Source organism: Protopterus annectens, chromosome 2.part1 (genome assembly GCF_019279795.1).
Source record: "Protopterus annectens isolate FY-2018-M chromosome 2.part1, PAN1.0, whole genome shotgun sequence".
Lineage (NCBI taxonomy): Eukaryota > Metazoa > Chordata > Ceratodontiformes > Protopteridae > Protopterus > Protopterus annectens.
Genome location: NC_056729.1, coordinates 1,557,453,545 through 1,557,474,312, shown reverse-complemented (window position 1 = coordinate 1,557,474,312; position 20,768 = coordinate 1,557,453,545). Strand labels below are relative to the sequence as shown.

Here is a 20,768-nt window from a genome sequence, read left to right as displayed (position 1 = left end):
AAAGAAATAGCCAGGGAATTGTTATGGCTAGGCTTGTATAGGCCCTAGGGCCGATAACCTAGTACCAACCTATGAGAAAGTAGAGGACCAGCACATTGTGAGTAGGTATGTTTAAATTTAGACCTTAATCTAGTTAATTTTTCATAATTTGTATTTTAGAGAAAGTAGAATATATTTTACTTAAAGGAGAGTGTCAATTCTTTAAAGTAGGGCAGTATAGCAATATGCCAGGTAATAAGACATGTTGGCAAGAACGATATGTATCTCAGAGGATCCCCATGCTCTGGAACAGGCTTCCCATCCATCTGAAGCGAGTCCATCCCTAACCTTATTTAAGCCTAACCTTGACCAATGCATGGAAAATGGAAATTCACCGCAGGTCTGGCACCCATGTCTCTCATAGTTTGGGCATTACTGTCTGTCTCTGTCTAACATACCCGCCCCCACACACACACACACACACGCAACCTCAAGAAACTTCCTAATTAATATACCCCCTTTTAATAAGTACCCATGATACACAGGGACACAGTTGGGTTGGATTGCATGCCTAGGTATATAAAGGCCCTGGTGGTCATAAGCCTAGTATGAACTATGAACCTATGGCTAGTCTCATAATTTAGATGTATAAACAAGTGAGACCCCACTTTGTATGGTATGCACAGACTTCAAAGGGTGTGAAATGTATTTATCATTTAAAACATATTTTGAACAACTTTAAGAACAGAGCTTGTGGCATTTGTTCATTTTTATTTTCATTTTAAGCTCCTTTTCTTAGATGTGCTTCACTTGAAAACATAGAATGAATGCATTGTTTGGCTAATAATCAGTAAAAAGTTCCTTCCACACTTTCAGACAAACAAGAATGCCATTTTAATTGCAGTTCTGACATATTATCTTTGCTTTTTGATTTCTAGCTGGAACAGAAACAAGTGACACCACCATTTCAGCCACAGATCACTGATGATTATGGTTTGGAAAACTTCGACACACAGTTCACCAGTGAGCCTGTGCAGTTAACCCCAGATGATGAGTAAGTTTTGTTTTTTTAAACCTGACTATGACCACTATCAGTCCTTTAAGATTATTTTGCTGTATCTAATTAGGTTGTTTTCCTAAGTTTGTAGGATGCTGACTGAGTGGGGAATGTTTGCAGACAGAGTACACATGATAAATTTAATAAAAAAAAAGTCCAGCTAAATGTCATGGTAAATTGTCTGGGGTGAATTATTGATGTTATGTAGTCCTATCTCACCATGATTCTTGCTGGATGGGTTCGGAGCTGATATTCGGCTCCGACTTGGCCGATACTAAAGCTCGAGAGCTTTTACTGGCTCGTGACTAATTCCTATCCCATGGTGCCTCATGGCAATTCCCTAGATCTCGTTTGCCACAAATGCTTCGAGGTTGTGTCTTACTGGCTCATTGGCTAAGTAATAGATTTATTTACTACTCCCTTACCAGCCTCAGTAAGAAGCTGAGATCCTTCATAAAATCCTCCAAAGCTAGTTACGAAAGTAAAATTGCCAAAGATTCCAAAGACAACAACAAGGCATTCTATAACTATGTCAAGAATCTAAATAGCAATGCTCAGATCTGCTCTGAGCTACAACAAAATGGCATTAAATATACTGATCCCAAGGATATTGCCAATATCCTGGCATATTGATTCAGTGCCAACTTCACCCCCTAAATGGCCCATCTCAATACATTACAATACAATAGATTGCCAAATTCCGATAAAAAATGCACTCTCCAAAGCTAAGAATACAGCATCCATGGGACCAGATGACATCCCGGGCTGTGTACTACATGAACTACAAAATGAACTAGCACCTCACCTAAGTGTCATGTTTAATCATACCCTCACCTCAGGCTTTGTGCCCACTGAGTGGCGCACAGCTACAGTTATCCCACTCCACAAGGGGGGAGCCACTTTGGATCTCAGGAACTACCACTCCATCAGTCTGACGACCCTGATCTGCAAGGCCATGGAATGTATTATCATGGAACTTATAAACAAAGACATTGGCAACCTTCAAACACTGGACCCCACCCAGTTTGGTTTCGTGAAGGGCCAATCTTGTCTCCTGAATCTGATTGACTTCTTTGTATCATTCTCCAGAGCCGTGTACGAGGGTAAGGCAGTCCACACAGCCTATCTGGACCTCGCCAAGGCCTTTGACACCATTACCCACTCTGGAATCATAGATAGACTTATTAAGCTGGGCATTAATCCCTACGTCACTTGATGGGTTGCTAAGTGGCTTACTGACAGAACCCACACTGTAAAAGTAGTTGACTCCAAATCCAGCTCCAGACAAGTGACAAGTGGAGTACCTCATGGTTCAGTCATGGGACCTCTCTTGTTTGGCATCTACTTCTCTGAAGTACAGGCCAACACTAAGGGACTGTGGCTAACAAAGTTCTCAGATGACTGCAAACTGGGAGCCATTATTGAATCCCCAGATGATGTGGATACTCTACAAAAGGGGCTTAAAGAAACAGATGCTTGGTGCCAGAGCCATGGGCTCAAGCTCAATGCCAAGAAATGTATAGTTATCCCCTTTGGGAAAAAACATGTACCCATGAATTACCACATAGGTGGCAGTACACTAAACACCGAAAGTGTGATAAGAGACTTAGGGACACAGGTGGACAGTGGTCTCACCTTCAATAACCACATCACCACAACAGTCAGGAAATCCTTCTATGTGGCATACCTCATCACTCTGGGCTTTTATCCAGAAAAAAGAAGGTCATTGTCCCACTGTACCCATCCCTTATTAGACTCATTATAGAATACAACGCCCCATTTGGTATGTACCTCTCAAGACATCTGCAACAACTGGAAAGGCCGCAGAAATACCTGACTAAAAGAATCACAGGCCTAAAGCAGATGCCCTATGCTGACCACCATAAAAAAACTCCAGCTATACTCTGTCACATATCATCTGCTCTGAGGTGATCTCTGATTAGCATACAAGGCCATGTCAAACCCAGAGCTGTTGGACATGCTACACTTAAAGAAATCCCAATCCCTCAGAGAAACACCCTCCAGGGATCTAAACCTTGTCATCACAATAAACAAAACATAAGGAAAAACAGGAAAGCTACCATCCAAGGTCTCACATCGAAGAAAAAAGTTATATCCACAGAACAAAGCAAACGGAGACCTCCACGATGTAAAATGAACTGATTTTATTAGAAAACAAGCGCTTTCACGTACAACAGGTACGCTTCCTCAGGTTTATAAAAAAGACACAATATGAATGCTTTATATACCTTAACTCAACAAATTAATCAATCAATTTCATAAAATACTTATTCAGTCGATCAATTAATTAACCAATTCATTCAACAAAGCTCAGCAGGGTGTGGTAGAGCTCTATGTTACTGGAGTAAATGTATGTATGTATAGACCTCTTTTTATGCCAGTATATTTACACAAAATCATCATACATATGAATGAAAATGTATATAGATACAAGTATATATACATATAAACATAGTACTTAAATAGAAATATATATCTAATAAAATATATATATATAAAAAGCATAAAAAATATAAAGCATCAAAGCACCCAAAGCTGCAAGAATATATCAACTCTAAAATATATAATATAATAAAAATAATAAATGGCAAATACAACCATGAAGCACAGATATATTTATATAAAAGTATATACCAATCAATTTAAATATCATAGTCAAATAATTCAATAACTATATGTATATAAATAGAATAACTAACTATAGCGACTAACTAAAAAGTCAAATTTAGTATATCTATCTACGTGCCGCTAATATAGGTTTTATACTGGCGTCCCATAGTAGCAGGGGAAAAATGGGTGACTGAGGGAATCTCCTGCTATTTGGAGTCTACATTGGGACCTCTGGTCAGGAATATATCCACAGCTATAAAAGATACCTATCGGTTATTAAATGACCTACAGGGTCTTATGGATAATAATGTGGCCACTTTTTCTTATACGTTTGTAACACTTGATGTCAAAAATTTATTCACAGTGATTCCAAATGACTATGGAATTGAAGCAGTTAGGGAATTATTACTCAATGATGGGATGTTTAATAATAATACACAGCTACTTATTTGTACTTTACTTGATGTGGTACTAAATAATAACTTGTTCTTGTTCCAAGATAAGTTGTTTAAGCAAACATGGGGGGTTGCAATGGGCACCCCCTGTGCAAATTCGTATGCGAATTTGGTTATGTACTACTGGGAGTCACTCTTCCTGTTTAGAAGTGTGTTTATGCAAAATATAGTGTTGTACAGACGTTTTGTAGATGACATACTCATTATTTGGAAAGGTGACAATGAACAGTTGGAACAATTAACTACCTTTTTAGAATCTACCATTGAATTTCTTAGTTTTTCTATGGAGACATCCCCTTCTAAAATAGACTTCTTAGATATCACTATTTTTAAAGATGCAGAAGGTATGATCTCTACCAAATTATATCGTAAACCATGCTGGAGGAATGCATTACTGCAATATAACAGCATGCACCCATGTCATATATTCTCCAACCTTGTGAGGAATCAGTTCATAAGAATTTCTAGGCTTTGTAGAAATAGTATTGATAGGGACATTCAATGGGATACTTTATGTGAATTATTCCAGAATAGGGGTTACCCTACTTGGTTGATAGAAAGTATGAAAAAAGATGTACAGTATAAGAATGGTATAATTCCTAGTCCCATTGATATCAATAATGCATTATCGACTGATATCCAACCAAGGAATGGAAGTAGTAAAAATAATGGCAAAAATGAGAACAAAAGTAAATATATTCCTAAAGCTAGTTTTAATAATAAAAAGGTAGCTTTTAACACCAGATATACGAATGACAACAAGTTTATTATTAATATTATTAAGAAAAACTGGGGTGTATTACTAATAGATCAATACACCAGCAACATAGTAGGTGATAAACCAACGTTCAGGTATAGAAATAGTAAGAATCTGAAGAGATTACTATGTTCTGAGAGAACTGATAGAAAAATCAATAGTATTATGGATAGATCGACCCTTAGATATGGCACCTTTCCTTGTGAAAGGTGTAATATGTGTAAATACATTATTAGTGACCATCAATTTACTATACCTGAACTTTATCACACATTTACGAGTGATTTTTATGCCACTTGTGAGACCAAGAATTTGATATACCTAGCTACATGCACAGAATGTGATGCATATTATGTAGGTCTAACCTCTAGGAGGCTGAGAGATCGTATCTATAACCATGTATATGATATAAGGAAAATGAACCTAACAAACGCTTTAGCCAAGCATATAGATACACACCCTAAACATAGCTTTAAATTTAGGGTCCTACAAGTTATAAATACAAATAAGAGAGGGGGTGATGGACAGAATTACCTGGAAACAGCAGAGTTAAATTGGATTTTAAGGTTGAAGTCCCAGTGTACCAGCACCTACAGGACTGCATGGATCAGGCAATCCCAAACAAAACTAAGACTCTCTGTACCAAAGGCAAGCGTCCAGTCTGGTGGACCCCAGCCATAAACAAGCTCTACAACAAAAGGAGGAAGCTACTACAAGATAGAGCAAAATCCTTGAAAGGTAAGACACCTTTGATCATTATAAGTAAAAAACTAAGAGCTCTCATAAAATCATCCAAGGCAAATTTTGAGAGAAAAATCGCCAAGGACTCTAAAGACAATCATAAGGCCTTCTTTAGCTATGTTAGAAACCTAGGAGGAAACTCCCAGATATGCTCAGAATTAGTTCAAAATGATGTGAAAATTACTGAACCTACACACATTGCTAACATACTGGCTGACAGGTTCAGTGCAAACTTCTCCCCCTCCCCCCCAAAAGGAGAGATATCTATTCCAGAGGATTGTAGCCCCCCAAACATCTCCAACGCCCAGGTGAGAACTGCCCTCACTAAGGCAAAAACACAGCATCCATGGGACCGGATGGTGTCCCCGGCTGTGTGCTTCATGAACTCAACGAGGAATTAAACCCACAGTTAGGACAGCTGTTTAATCTTAGCCTCACCTCAGGATACGTACCCAAGGAGTGGCGCACGGCAACTGTGGTCCCACTTCATAAGGGCGGTGCCTCCACAGACCCTGGAAATTACCGCCCCATTAGCTTGACAAGCCTTATCTGCAAAGCCATGGAGAGGATCATAATGGAACTCATAAATAAAGACATAGGGAACTTGCAGACTTTGGATCCAACCCAGTTTGGCTTTGTCAAAGGCAGATCCTGCCTCTTAAACTTGGTTGACTTTTTGAGACAGTCACCAAGGCCATTGATGAGGAAAGGCAGTCCATACAGCCTACCTCGACCTGGCAAAGGCCTTGACACAATACCCCACTCAGGTATCATCGAAAAACTCATCAGCTTGAATGTAAACCCATACATCACAAGATGGGTTGCAAACTGGCTAAGCGACAGAACCCACAGGGTCAGAGTTGCTGGAGCCATGTCAGACTCAAAGCCTGTCACAAGTGGTGTCCCACAGGGCTCAGTCCTGGGTCCACTCTTGTTCGGCATCTACTTTTCTGAAGTACAAGCAAACACAGGAGGGTTATGGCTGACAAAGTTTGCAGATGACTGCAAACTGGGCGCCATAGTAGAAAACACATCTGACACAAATATCCTCCAGAAGGGCCTCACAGAAACGGATAACTGGTGCCAGAGCCATGGCCTGAAGTTAAACTCCAAAAAATGCATAGTCATACCCTTCGGGAAAAACAAGGTTACCCCTAGCTACCATATAGATGGCAATCCACTGAGCACAGAAAAAGTCATCAGGGATCTGGGGACCCAAGTTGACAGTAGCCTTTCGTTTGACACTCATGTTGCTAAAGTAGTTAGGAAAACCTTCTATATCGCCCACCTGATCATGAAGGGATTCACATCTAGATCAAGGGAGGTCATCGTCCCCTGTACTCATCACTCATTAGACCTATGATTGAGTACAATGCCCCGTTCGGAATGTATCTGACCAGACACCTGATGCAGCTTGAAAGGCCCCAAAAGTTTCTCACCAAAAGGATAAAGGGTCTCAAAAATATGTCTTATGCTGCCCGACTGAAAGAACTCCAGCTCTATTCAGTCTCATACCGCTTGCTCAGAGGTGACCTGTGCCTGACATATAAGGCCATGTCAAACCCAGATTTGATGAATATGCTTCACCTCAAAAAATCTAGATCCCTCAGAACCACAAGGACGGGAGACTTAAACCTTGACACGGTTATAAATAGAACGTGCTGGAGGGACAGATTCATCACCCAGAGACTCCCTATGCTGTGGAACAAAATCCCGGTACATGTGAGGCAGAGCACCTCGCTGGCCTTGTTCAAGAGGAATCTTGACCAATGGATGGGAGATTGCAGATATACCCCAGGGATTACTTCAGTGTCACTGCTTGACAGAGGCACAGAAAAATGATAGGCATAGTTTTTATTCAAACTAAAGGGGTGGCGAAAGCCACATAACTATGGGCTAGGCTTATAAATGCCCTTGGGCAGATAGCCTAGTATGAACCTATGAACCTATGAACCTATATTCAACCGGGACTTAACCAGTCAGTCAGTATAAAACCTATATTAGCGGCACGTAGATAGATATACTAAATTTGACTTTTTAGTTAGTCGCTATAGTTAGTTATTCTATTTATATACATTTAGTTATTGAATTATTTGACTATGATATTTAAATTGATTGGTATATACTTTTATGTAAATATATATGTGCTTCATGGTTGTATTTGCCATTTATTATTTTTATTATTTTTATTTTTTATTATATTATATATTTTAGAGTTGATATATTCTTGCAGCTTTGGGTGCTTTGATGCTTTATATTTTTTATGCTTTTTATATATATATTTTATTAGATATATATTTCTATTTAAGTACTATGTTTATATGTATATATACTTGTATCTATATAAATTTTCATTCATATGTATGATGATTTTGTGTAAATATACTGGCATAAAAAGAGGTCTATACATACATACATTTACTCCAGTAACATAGAGCTCTACCACACCCTGCTGAGCTTTGTTGAATGAATTGGTTAATTAATTGATCAATTGAATAAGTGTTTTATGAAATTGATTAATTTGTTGAGTTAAGGTATATAAAGCATTCATATTGTGTCTTTTTTATAAACCTGAGGAAGCGTACTTGTACATGAAAGCGCTTGTTTTCTAATAAATTCAGTTAATTTTAAATCGTGGAGGTCTCCGTTTGCTTTGTTCTGTGAATAAACAAAACATGGTGGAGGGATAGGTTCCTGACCCAGAGACTCCCCAGACTCTGGAGTAGACTGCCCATACATGTCAAGCAGAGCGCCTCTTTGGCCCTCTTCAAAAGGAACCTTGATGATTGGATGGGAGAAAGGAAATTCACCCTGGGGATCACGTCAGTTGCCCTGCTTGACAGAGGTCCAGGGAAGTAAATAGTGTGGGAAGAAATAGCCCAGGAATTGTTATGGCTAAGCTTGTTTTGGCCCTAGGGCCAGTAGTCTAGTACCAACCCGTGAACCTAAATCTTGTCCTTTTCTCAACTTTTCTTCTTCTATTACAGTCTTTATTACTGTTATCATTTTTTGTGACTGTTCTGAGAGTTTTTGACCCCTGTTTTTCCCCTTAGGATTGTATGCCCCATTTAAGTTAGAGGGCCGTAGTGCCCGTTTATGTTAGAGGGCCTTTTCTCCCTGAGTGTGTGTCTTATATACAAAAAAAAAAAAAAAAGTTTATATATACAATAGATTCTTTTCTATCTCTCACAATCTTATTGTTACCTTAGTAGTTAGTTATTGTTGTTGCCTTCTCTAGCTAGACTATAGTTTTTCAGTCAGAATGTCTAAAAAAAAAGGATAGAGAGCATAAGGACCATCGCCCTTCGGGGTTTAAAAAGTGTGATAGATGCTCACAAAAAAATGTCTTTGATAGACAGTCACACCAGTTGCGTGTACTGTTTAGGTGAAGCTCATTTGCAAGAGCCCTCTACCTTTTGCCATGCGTTTAGTACCACGGTCTTGAATGAGTGGAAACGAAAACTCATTGATAGGGGTCTTATGACCAGTTCCTTCCAAGAATAGCTGGAACTTGGTCAGACAGCTCCTAAGACTTCAAAACGTAAATCTTCGGCCCCACTTCGGAGCCGTCAAAAAAGTCCAAAGCGTCGGAGCCAAGGAGTTCTGGCTCTGATTCCGCTGCTTCCACATCGGTACCGTCAGTCTCCTCGGTGCTGAAGCAACCTTCAGTACCGAGACATTTACCTGATATTGATCCTGTGTCACCTACTTTGAGATCTCCGATTTTAGAGAGTAGAAGATCTCCTTCTGTCTCCACCAGGTCCTCCAGGACACTCTCAGATGAGGACTTCGAGTGGGTGGTGAAGAGGTTGCTTTCAGCTCCAGCTCTGGCAAAGAAATTGGCCCCTCCAGACCCAAAGGTTTCAGAACCAACCCTTTTACATGCCACTACTCCTCCTCTGACTGTTTCACTTTCAGAGCCCATCACTTCAGGTTCTTCAGTCGTGGATCCATAGATTCCGAGGATCCTCCCAGCTTCCTCGGAACTGATTACTCTATCCTCGGTGGCTCAGTCTGGAGCCGAAGGATCTGGGAGCCGATGCGCTCGAGTCGACTTCAAGGGGGACAATCACCTTGGGTTTTCTTCAGAACCGACCCTCCCTCTCGGTGCCTCAGCTTGACTCAGCTTGGCTCCCACATCTGCTTCGGAGCCTTTCCTCCTGGCTAGGAGCCAACCATCCATCTCCTCAGAGCAGAGGTCTTCTTCGGAGCGGGGGGGAGACTTTTGAGGCAATAGAGAAGGTTTTATCCTTTGCAAAAGCCATGCCTTTGGAACCTGTGTCCCACCAGCAGCAGGCAGCAACCTCTTCTCCCCTGCCACCCCCATAGTGTAGGGAACCAGAGACTCAAACAGCCCCTATTGGAGGTGCCCTCTCTTCCAAGACCTCCCCAAATTATCCCACTGGAGAGCTCCCTCGGAAGAGACTGTGTAAGCGGAAGCATGTTGACTCACCTGAGTCTGTCACTTTTGACACTGATTTGGAGGAATCAGAAGGGTCCCCTAGGTTCCCCTCTGAGGATGTCTCCTTTTCTGACATTTGTGAAATCATTAGACAAAGGGGTGATTGAAGACCTCTAACCCTACTGAGGATGAATCCGTGTATCTTGAGGCCTTTGGTTCCCGACCTTCCACCTCCTGGGTGACGCCGCTTTATGACCAACTTTAGGGGTCATATCGCGGAAAGCCTGGACCTCCCCAGACTCAGTGGAGCCCGTCCCAAGGAGGCCAAATAAATTCATGACACCACCTGAAGATGAAACTTTTCTTACCAAAGGAATTCCCGTTGATGCTATGGTGGTAGCAGTGGCCACCAAAAAGGAGTTATCCGAAACATCTTCTAATATCCATCCTCCTAACAAGGAGTCTAGGACGATGGATATGTATGGGAAGCGTACCTTCTCTTCAGCAGCATTTACGCTAAGATCGCTGAATTACCTTTCCCACTTTACTTGTCTTCAGATAGATCTCCTGAAGGAGTTGGGAGGTACTCTCCAAGGTTCACTAGCTCTGGGATCCATGGATAAGGTTTCTGTGCAGCTCTCCACCTTTACGTTGATAGCTAACTCTACCATGAGGCTGATATTGTATGCAGCAGATGGAGTGAGTAGGGCAGCCGCAGCAGGAATATCTCTCAGAAGACATTCTTGGATGTGTCTTTGTAATTTCACGGAATCCTTTAAATCTTCCTTCACTAACGTCCCCTTTGATGGCTCATCTCTTTTTGGACCCCAGGTGAAAGAGACTTTGACCAGGTGCGAGCAGGAAGGGAAAACCTTATCTGCCATCAGAGTCCATTTCTCCCTCACGACTAGACCCTATCCCATGGGTAATACGGGAGGGAAGATGTGGTTCCGTAAATCCCAAAAAAAGTTTCCCCCAAGAACAATGTCAACACTCCCCTAGAGGCAGAGGTGGAGGATATAATGGAAGATGCCACCCTCGCGGCAGAGGAGGTCCGCAACATCAGGGAGATAGAGTAACCTTCTCTGATCGTCCCTTCCATCGCCCCTGAGGGGTTGCCCTACTGTCCGTCTCTGGAGGCAGTCGGGAGTCTTCTATCACTGTACCCAAGCGCCTGGCTAAACATTTCACAAGATTGTTGGGTACACACCATAATATCCAGAGGTTATCTGATTCCCTTTATTTCTGACCCCCCAGCAAACCGGTCTCTACCAAAAGTGCCACCCATTCAGCTAGACCGTGCAACATCAGAGGTTGTCTCGTTGCTACAAAAAAAGAGTCATCCAAGAAGTCCCCACAGAGCAAATAGGATCCGGAACTTACTCTCGATTCTTTTTAGTTCCAAAAAAGACAGGAGACTGGAGATACATTTTGGATTTCAGCAGACTCAACAAGTCAGTAAAGAAATCGAAGTTCTGAATGATCACTCTGCAGTCTATATTTCCCCTTTATCAGGAAAGGCAATTGGATATGCTCAATAGATCTTCAGGACACGTGCTACCATATCAAAATGGACAGGTGCTCCAGGAGACACTTACGTTTCTGGCTGTGAGCTAGTCATTTTCACTTCCGAACACTGCCTTTTGGTCTCACTACAGCCCCCAGAATGTTTACCAAATGTATGGCAGTAGTAATGGCTCATCTGAGATGTCAAGGATTCCAGGTGTTTCCGTACCTAGACGACTGGCTCTTCACTGCTACCACCAAACATCAACTCATCAGAACCAGGGACGAGACTCTATCCTTGTGCGCCAGTTTGGGCATCACAGTCAATCTAAAATAATCAGCCTTATCTCCTTCGCAGCACATTGTATTTTTAGCCTCAGAAATACAACCACTATGTCAGCAAGACTAACACCAGAAAGGGTAGAGTCTCTATGCAATCAAGTCAGATCCTTGCCAAACAGTCACAAAGTACAGGCCAGAGCAGTCATTCAAGTCCTAGGGATCATGGCTGCCTCCATCCTATTAGTTCCTCTAGCCCGTCTCCACATGAGAATACTTCAGTGGCTGCTATTTGCCCAATGGTCGATGCAAGACCTTCCATTGTCTCATCAGATTTTCATAACAAACACCTGCAAAAAGGATCTGACATGGTGGTTGCATACAGAACAACTTCTCTTAAGTCATCCACTTGTTCCTCCCCAAGAGAAAGCAGTTTTAACCACGGACGCTTCCCAGATTGGGGGGGGGGGGCATTATCTGGGAATGACAGTCCAGGGTACTTGGCAGAACCACAAGAACCACTTGCACACCACTGTTCTGGAGATGAAAGTGGTGCTATATGCGTTGCAAGCACTTCACAGCTCTCTTCCCACTGGGACAGTTGTGATCCAGTCAGACAACATGTCTGTCGTGTGGTACATAAACAAGTAAGGGTGAGCCAAATCTTACCTGCTTTGCCGAGAGGCCTTAAGAGTTTGGAAATGGGCGATGGACTCTCAATGTTTTCTGATAGCAATGCACATATTGGGGAAATCCAGTGTGATAGCAGACAAACTCAACCGAACAATTCTGATGCCTCACGAGTGGTCCCTGAATGCAGATGTTGCGAAAGAGATCATGTTATGTGGCCCTATCTCACCTACATTCCTTACTCACGGGTTCGGAGCCGAGAATCGGCTCTGACTCGGCCAAACTTTCTAGCACAAAGTCTCTAATTGGCTGGGCTAATCCGGTATCCCAGGATGCACCTCGCCCTAGCGCCAGATCTCGTTTGCCGCTCGTAGAGTTAGGACGTGGTCTCACTTGGCTGTGGCTAAGTACCCTTTTAAAATACTTTTAGTATTTTAGTAGTCTCCCTTTTGACAAAAGCTATTTTTATAGCTATTATTGTACTTGAATAAGTTGTTGCGTGAGGTTTTGAGAGTTTAGTTGCTTATGGTATTCCTACTGTTTTCGCGGGCTAGACCCGTTTAAGTTAGAGGACCTAGTCCTCTCCAGTGTGTCCCCTTGTTGTGTTTGTGCAGTTGTGTTACTGGTTACTCCCTTTAGGAAGTGTTTAAGTTAGAGTTTCCTTGTCCATTAAGTGATTGTTGGTTTTCCCGCCCTCCCTCAGTGTGTGACTCTATCGGTTGTGTGTGTGGTGCGGTTGCTGGCCATGTCGAATGAACTGAAGGAACATAAACCCTCTGGGTTTAAGAAGTGTACAAAATGTGGCCATAAAATGTCCATTACAGATGGACACTCTGTGTTTATTGTCTTGGTGCTATTCACTTGCAAGAGTCCTGCAGTTTCTGTCATGTTTTTAGCCCTAGGGTACTGCAGGAACATACAAATAAACTGATTTTGAAGGGTCTGATCAAGCCCTCCTTTGACGAGGCCTTGGAGTCGTCCCCACCTTCTAGTACCAAGTCTAAGCCTCCTAAGGCCAAGAAAAGATCTCTGGCTCCGTCTGCTGCTTCAAAGCCATCAGAGAAGGTTTGTAAATTGGATACTTCCTCGGCTCCACTGTCCTCGGGGCCGAAGGAGAAGGTCTCGAGAATGGATACTACATCCTCAGCTCCACTGTCCTCAGGGCTGAAGGAGAAGGACTCGGAAATGGATTCTAACCCCTCAGCTCCATTGTCCTCAGGGCCGAAGGAGGTATCGGTTGTACTGGACTCGACCTCGGCTCCGATACTATTGGAACCTCTTCAGAGCAGGTCACTCAGTGTCAGGCATGAGTCTCCAGTCGGGAGATCTAGATCTCCTTCTATTTCTTCCAAATCCTCTAGGCTGTCTGATTTGGATGTGGATAGGGTGGTCCAGAGGCTCCTATAGTCACCGGTGTTAGCAAAGTTATTTTCGGCTCCGACCCAGTCGGCTCCGGAGCCGGTTCCCCGTCCTTGTACCGATGATTCCTCCTCCGTGCACCCATGTGTCATCGGAGCCGGAGTGCTCCGCGCTGAGGGATGTTCTGGTGTTGGCTCCAATACCACAGGTGAGTCTATCGGAGCCGGCTTCGGCTCCAACCAGGTCGGCTCCATCCTCTGGTTTCGGCACTCTGGTTTCCTCAGTCGGACCCGAGGGGGATACCTCGGGACTCCTCTCGGTTCTGAGCTTCCCTCTCGGTGCTTCAGCTCGGGGAATCTCGACTCCGATCGTGGTCTCGGATACTGGTCGGTCCTCGGATTCGGGGGGACCAGCCTTCGAGGCCATGAGGAGCGCCCTGGCCAGGTCTTCGGGTACATCACCTGGATCGGTCACTCTGTCCCCTTACACCCCAGCTAGAACCTCTAATGCCCCCCTCTCCATGGATGGCAGAGCCCGAAGGTCTGGGGATACCCCCTTGAGCGTTCCCCTACTTTCTGAGGGCCCCTCAGAGTCGGTGCCTGAGGAGCCTCCCAGTAAGAAGTCGTGCAAGAGGAAGCACATCGACTCCCAGGACGAGTCACTCACTTCGGATACCGACCTCGAGGAATCAGAGGGGTCCCCCAAGTCGTCCTCCAATGATGTCTCTTTCTCTGACATCCTGGAGATTTTGAGACAGAGAGGCGACTGGCCCTCCAAGACCCCCCTCTGAGGAGGAGTCGGTATTCCTCAAGGCCTTCGGAGCTCACCCCTCTGCCTCCTGGGTGTCTCCACCCTTCGACGAACTCCTGGACTTGATTTGTCGAAGGGCGTGGGAGAACCCTGATTCTGTGGAACCGGTGCCCATACGTTCAAACAAGTTTTTGTCTGCTCCCTCGGGCAAAGAGTTTCTTACCAAAGGGGTTTCAGTAGATGCCTTGGTGGTGGCGACAGCCACTCAGCAGGAAGTTGCAGAGGCTTCTTCTACATTCCACCCTCCTAACAAGGAGTCCAGGAGTATTGACCGGTATGGGAAGCGTGCCCTGTCTTCAGCGACCTTTACCTTACGGTTGTTGAACTACCTCTGTCATTTAACTCGGCTCCAAAGAGATCTCCTGAAGGAGCTAGGAGATATTCTGATGGGTAACATACCTGAGGCGGTAGCACAGACTGTTAACGCCCAGTTGTCTACCCTAGGGTCCATTGTCAACTCGTCCATGAGGCTCATATCTTATGCAGCCAAAAGGCCGAGTAGGGCAGCTAGATCAGGCATAGCTCTCAGAAGGCAAGCCTGGATGCGCCTGTGTCATTTCGTGGAGGCCTTTAAGTCTTCCTTCACTGATGCCCCCTTTGATGGGTCCTCTCTCTTCAGACCCATAATGAAAGACAACCTCACCAGATGCGAACAGGAGGGAAAGACCCTATCTGCCATGGGGGCCCATTTTTCTCTCCCTTCTAAGACTTATCCCAAGGCTCAGAGAGGAGGGGAAAATGTGGTTCAAAAAGTCTCAGAGGTCCTTTCCCGTGGCTCAAGGTGAGTCCCCCTCCAGAGGCAGGGGGGGGGGTTTATTCTGGAAGACGCTGTCCTAGAAGCAGAGGAGGCCCCCACAATTCGGAAGACCGTGATTCCTTTCGCGGTTCTTCCTTCCAGCGTTCCTGAGGTGTTGCCCGACTGTGCTATTCCGGAGCCAGTCGAGGGCCGAATTTCGTTGCATCTGGATGCCTGGGAAAGCATCACCCAGGATCGTTGGGTGCTCCGAATAGTTACTGGAGGTTACACTATTCCCTTTGCATCGACACCCCCTCCAGTCAGAAGGATCCCGGATGTCCCACCCAGTTAACAAGATCAAGCAGCACTAGAAGTTGCAAAGCTGCTAGAAAAAGGAGTCATCCAACCAGTCCCCTCAGACCATGTCAGATCAGGAACTTACTCACGACTCTTTTTGGTGCCAAAAAGGACAGGGGACCTGAGACCCATTCTGGATCTCAGTCGACTAACTCGCTACGTTCTGAAGTCCCAAGTTCCGAATGGTCACACTTCAGTCCATTTTTCCACTGCTGGAGAAAGGAGTATGGATGTGCTCCATCGATCTCAAGGATGCCTACTACCACTACCACATCAAAATGGAAAAGGCATCCAGGAGTCATTTACACTTCCGGCTAGGGGCCAGTCATTTCCAGTTTCGTGGCCTGCCCTTTGGTCTCACCACAGCCCCCAGGGTGTTTACCAAGTGTTTTATATTGGTGACAGCTCACCTGAGACATCTAGGATTCCAGGTGTTTCCGTATCTGGACGACTGGCTTCTCGCCGCCCCCATCAGGCATCTGCTCTTTCAAGCCAGGGAGACGATCATCTCACTTTGCCAATGTCTAGGAATTACTTTGAACTGGGAAAAGTCTGCCTTGCAGCCGTCACAGCATGTTGTTTTTATAGGCGCTGAGCTAGACTCTATTCAAATGCACGCCTTTCTGCCACAGGACAGGATAAGGGTGTTGCAGTCTCAGATCCACGCACTGTTGCCCCTCAGGAAAGTTCAGGCCAGGTTAGTTCTTCAGCTCTTGGGGTCCATGGCCTCCACTATCATGCTGGTACCCCTGGCCAGATTACACATGCGGATCCTACAGTGGCTCCTGTTGGTTCAGTGGTCCTTTCAAGAGCTTCCTCTTTCCAACTTGATACTTCTCATGGAGCGTTGCAAACAGGACCTCCTCTGGTGGCTACGCTCCTCCAATCTGGACAGAGGAAAGAGCTTGGCCTATGTCTCCAGTGGCCACGGACGCCTCCCAGATGGGGTGGGGGGGCATTATCTAGGCAGGACGGTCCAAGGCACCTGGCAAGATCACAAGGTACACTTGCCCATCAATGTTCTGGAGATGAGAGCGGTGTTTCTGGCGTTGCGAGCACTCCAGGACTTTCTTCCTCTGGGAACGATTGCAGTTCACTCGGACAACATGTCCGTAGTGTGGTACCTGAACAAGCAGGGGGGAACCAAATGTTATCCCCTCTGCAGAGAGGCCATGCGAGTGTGGCAGTGGGCAGTGTCTTACCAATGGTTTCTAGTGGCAACACACATTCCAGGGAAGTCCATCGTGATAGCGGAGAGGCTAAGCAGAGCTATTCTGATGCCTCACGAGTGGTCCCTGAACAACCGAGTGGCGGTTCAGATCTTCAAAAGGTGGGGTCAGCCTTGCTGCGATCTCAGCCCCCTCAATGCCAAATGCAGCAAGTACTTCACTCTGATCCCCCCACAGGGGGAGTCACCCAGGGATGCTCTAGCTCATGATTGGCCCCCCGGTCTGGTCTACACTTTCCCTCCGTTTCCTCTGTTACCAAGTGTGATACAGAAAGCCATATCCTTGGGAAGCAGGATGATCCTTATTGCTCCACACTGGCCTTGACAAGTATGGTTCCCTTTTCTTCAACGGTACACACTGGACTGTCCGTGGACTCTGGACCCAGTGCTGGACCTCCTGATTCACATGTCAGGACAACTTCATCCATCCCTGCGAACTCTCAGGTTGACAGCCTAGCTGCTCCAATTCCGACCCTAGTCAGGCGACATTCCCTTTCACCTGAAGTGGCGCACATCTTGTCTTCTTCTCATAAGTCTTCCACCAGGAAGATTTATTCCAGCAAATGGAGGAGATTCTTCATTTGGGCTCAGGCCCAAGGTTTGGACCCTTTCACAGCCCCTATTCCGCCGTTTTTAGATTTTTTTAGCCATGTTGTTCCGTCAGGGCTCCATGCCCGCTACCATTAAAGTACAGTTGGCTGCAATTTCCAATTTTCATACATCTTATGAGCCCTCTCTTATGGGCCACAAACTCTGTAAAGCCTTTTTAAAAGGCGCTTGGTTGATTCGTCCCCTAGTTTCTGAACCTGTACTACCATGGGACCTGAACCTTGTGCTACAAGCTATTACGTCACCACCCTTTGAACCGGCTGCCACTTGTGACTTAAAATTCTTATCTTAGAAGATGGCTTTTCTGATAGCCATTACATTGGCCAGGAGGGTATCAGAACTTCAAGCCTTGTCCATTAAACCTCCGTATTTGATCTTTCATAAGGACAGAGTTTCCCTCAGGCTTAACCCGTCCTTTCTTCCGAAGGTGTCCTCCACTGTCAATCTCCATCAATCCCTTGAGCTACCAGTGTTTTTTCCGAACTTTACCAATAAAGCAGAGTTCAGGTTTCATCAGTTGGATGTGCACAGACAACTGAGATTTTATTTACATAGGACTAAGCATGTTAGGAAATCTGATCAACTGTTTGTGAACTTTTCAGAGAACAGAGCAGGTTGTCCTATTTCCAAGTGCACTATTTCCAAATGGATCAAAGATTGTATTTCATTCATCTGCTCGTCAGCAGACAGAACTTTACCCTTTCCCGTCAAGGCTCATTCTACCAGGGCTATGTCTACATCAGTAGCTTTCCATGCTAGGCTTTCCTTGGATGATATTTGTGCTGCGGCCACTGGGGCTTCTCCCAACACTTTTATTACTCATTACAAGCTGGACGTGGCCTCTAGGTTCCGGGCTTCCTTTGGTTCCACGGTTCTCAGGAGTATCTTCTTATGAGCCTCCCAGGATAGAGGTGCTGGGGACGCTGTCCCATGAGTAAGGAATGTAGGCGAGATAGGACCACATAACATCAGTTAGTTATGTACTCACCATAACGATCGATGTATGTGGCCCATCTCACCTACATTCCTACGTACCCTCCCACCTGCCCCCTTCCTAGAGGAATTGGAAGAATTTTGGCACCGTGGACCCTTCACGGTCAGTGTTTTGTTCCCTTATCTGGCTGGAATTCTTCCAGTGTTTATTGAGTATTGGTTATGAGTGTTATGATTGCAAACAAGATCTGGGGCTAGGACAAGGTGCATCATGGGATACCGGGTTAGCCCAGCCAATTAGAGACTTTGTGCTAGAAAGTTTGGCTGAGTCTGAGCCGATTCTCGGCTCCGAACCCGTGAGTAAGGAATGTAGGTGAGATGGACCATTGATTAATTAACTGAGCCTCTGTCAAGAAGAGCCAATGAAGTGATCCCAGGGTGTATTTTCTGTTACCCATCCACTCGTCAAGGTTTCTCTTGAAGACTGTTAGTGAGGGGCTCTGCCTAATGTAGTTAGGAATTTTGTTCCAAAGCATGGGGAGTCTTTGTGACAGGAATCTATCCCTCCAGCATGTTCTATTTATTGTTGTGGTGAGGTTTAGCTCACTACAGCGAGTGACTCGCAGTGACTTGCATTTCTTTAGGTGGAGCATGTCCATCAGTTCTGAGTTGGACATGGCTTTGTAAGTCAGGCAGAGATCACCTCTGAGTAAGCGATATGCCACTGAGTACAACCAGAGTTTTTCCAGTTGGGCTGCATAGGACATATGTTTGAGGCCAGTAATCCTCTTGGTGAGGTACTTTTGTGGTCTTTCCAGCTGTTGGAAGTGTCTTGTGAGGTACATCCCAAATGGGGCATTGTACTCTATGATGGGTCTGATGAGTGACGAGTAGAGGGGCACTATAACCTTTTTATTTCTAGATGCGAACCCTTTAGTAATTAGATGGGCTACATAGAAGGATTTTCTAACTACTTTGGCAATATGATTGTCAAAGGAGAGATTACTATCTACCTGGGTCCCCAGATCTCTTATTACCTCTTCTGTATTAAGGGAGCTGCCACCTATGTGGTATTTCATGGGTGTTTTGTTTTTCCCAAACGGGATGACTATGCATTTTTTGGCATTTAGCTTGAGACCATGACTTTGACACCAGGTGTCCGTCTCAGTAAGGCCCTTTTGGAGAATGTCCGTGTCAGCCAGAGAGTCAATTATGGCTCCCAGTTTGCAGTCATCGGCGAACTTGGTTAGCCATAGTCCTCCTGTGTTTGCCTGTACTTCTGAGAAGTATATGCCAAACAGTAGTGGTCCCAGGACCGTGCCTTGTGGGACACCACTTGTGACTGGTTTAGAGTCGGACCTGGAGCCCGCTATTCTTGCGGTTTGAGTTCTGTCTGTAAGCCAGTTGGCAACCCATCTTGTGACTTAGGGGTTTATGTTCAGGCTGGTGAGATTTTCTATAATTCACGAGTGGGGAATCGTGTCAAAAGCCTTGGTGAGGTCAAGGTAGGCTGTGTGAACCACCTTCCCCTCATCTATGGCCTCGGTGACTGTCTCGAAGAAGTCAACCAGGTTTAGTAGGCATGATCTGCCCTTAACAAAGCTGAACTGGGTCAGGTCAAGTGTTTGGAGGTTCCCAATGTCTTTGTTAATGAGTTCCATGATGATGTGCTCCATAGCCTTGCAGACAGGGCTAGTCAGGCTTATGGGGCGATAGGTACCAGGGTCACTTGTGGACCCTCCTTGTGGAGTGGAATAACCGTTGCTGTGCGCCATTCTGTGGGCACATAGCCTGTGAAGAGGCTGAGGTTGAACAGTGTGCTTAGCTGGGGGGTTAGTTCATTGTATAGTTTGTGCAAGATGCAGCCTGGGACACCATCTAGCCCTATTGGCACTGTGCTTTTGGCTTTAGAAAGGGCTGTTTTCACCTGTGTGTCTGTGATTTCCGGGACACTACACTTTTCCGGTATTGTTGTGGACCCTTTTGGGGGTGAGAGGGGGGTGAAATTTGCACTGAATCTATCTGCCAGGATGTTGGCAATATCAGTAGGTTCAGTATATTTTGTGCTCTTTTGCACTAGCGCAGGGCATATCTGCGAGTTGCCACTTAAGATTCTTGACATAGCTAAAAAAGGCTTTGTGGTTTTCTTTCAAATCCTTGGCCATTTTTCTTTCGAAGTTAGCCTTGGATGATTTTATGAGGGACCTTAGTTTCTTACAGATACTGATCAGGGATGTCTTTACCTTCTTGAGATTTGCTTTTCTTCTGAACTAGTTTCCTCCTTCTATTGTATAGGCTG

The 20,768-nt window shown here is 44.8% G+C and overlaps 1 protein-coding gene across 2 annotated transcripts in view; it reads left to right on the top strand.

Annotated features, from left to right (window-relative positions):
- PRKCZ (protein kinase C zeta) overlaps window positions 1-20,768 on the top strand; it is a 4,411,399-nt gene that overhangs the window by 4,042,360 nt on the left and 348,271 nt on the right. For both annotated transcript variants that reach the window (XM_044063009.1, XM_044063010.1), the window contains one exon: window positions 918-1,033. In XM_044063009.1, the coding sequence (XP_043918944.1) occupies window positions 918-1,033 (116 nt within the window). The remainder of the gene's footprint in view (window positions 1-917; window positions 1,034-20,768) is intronic.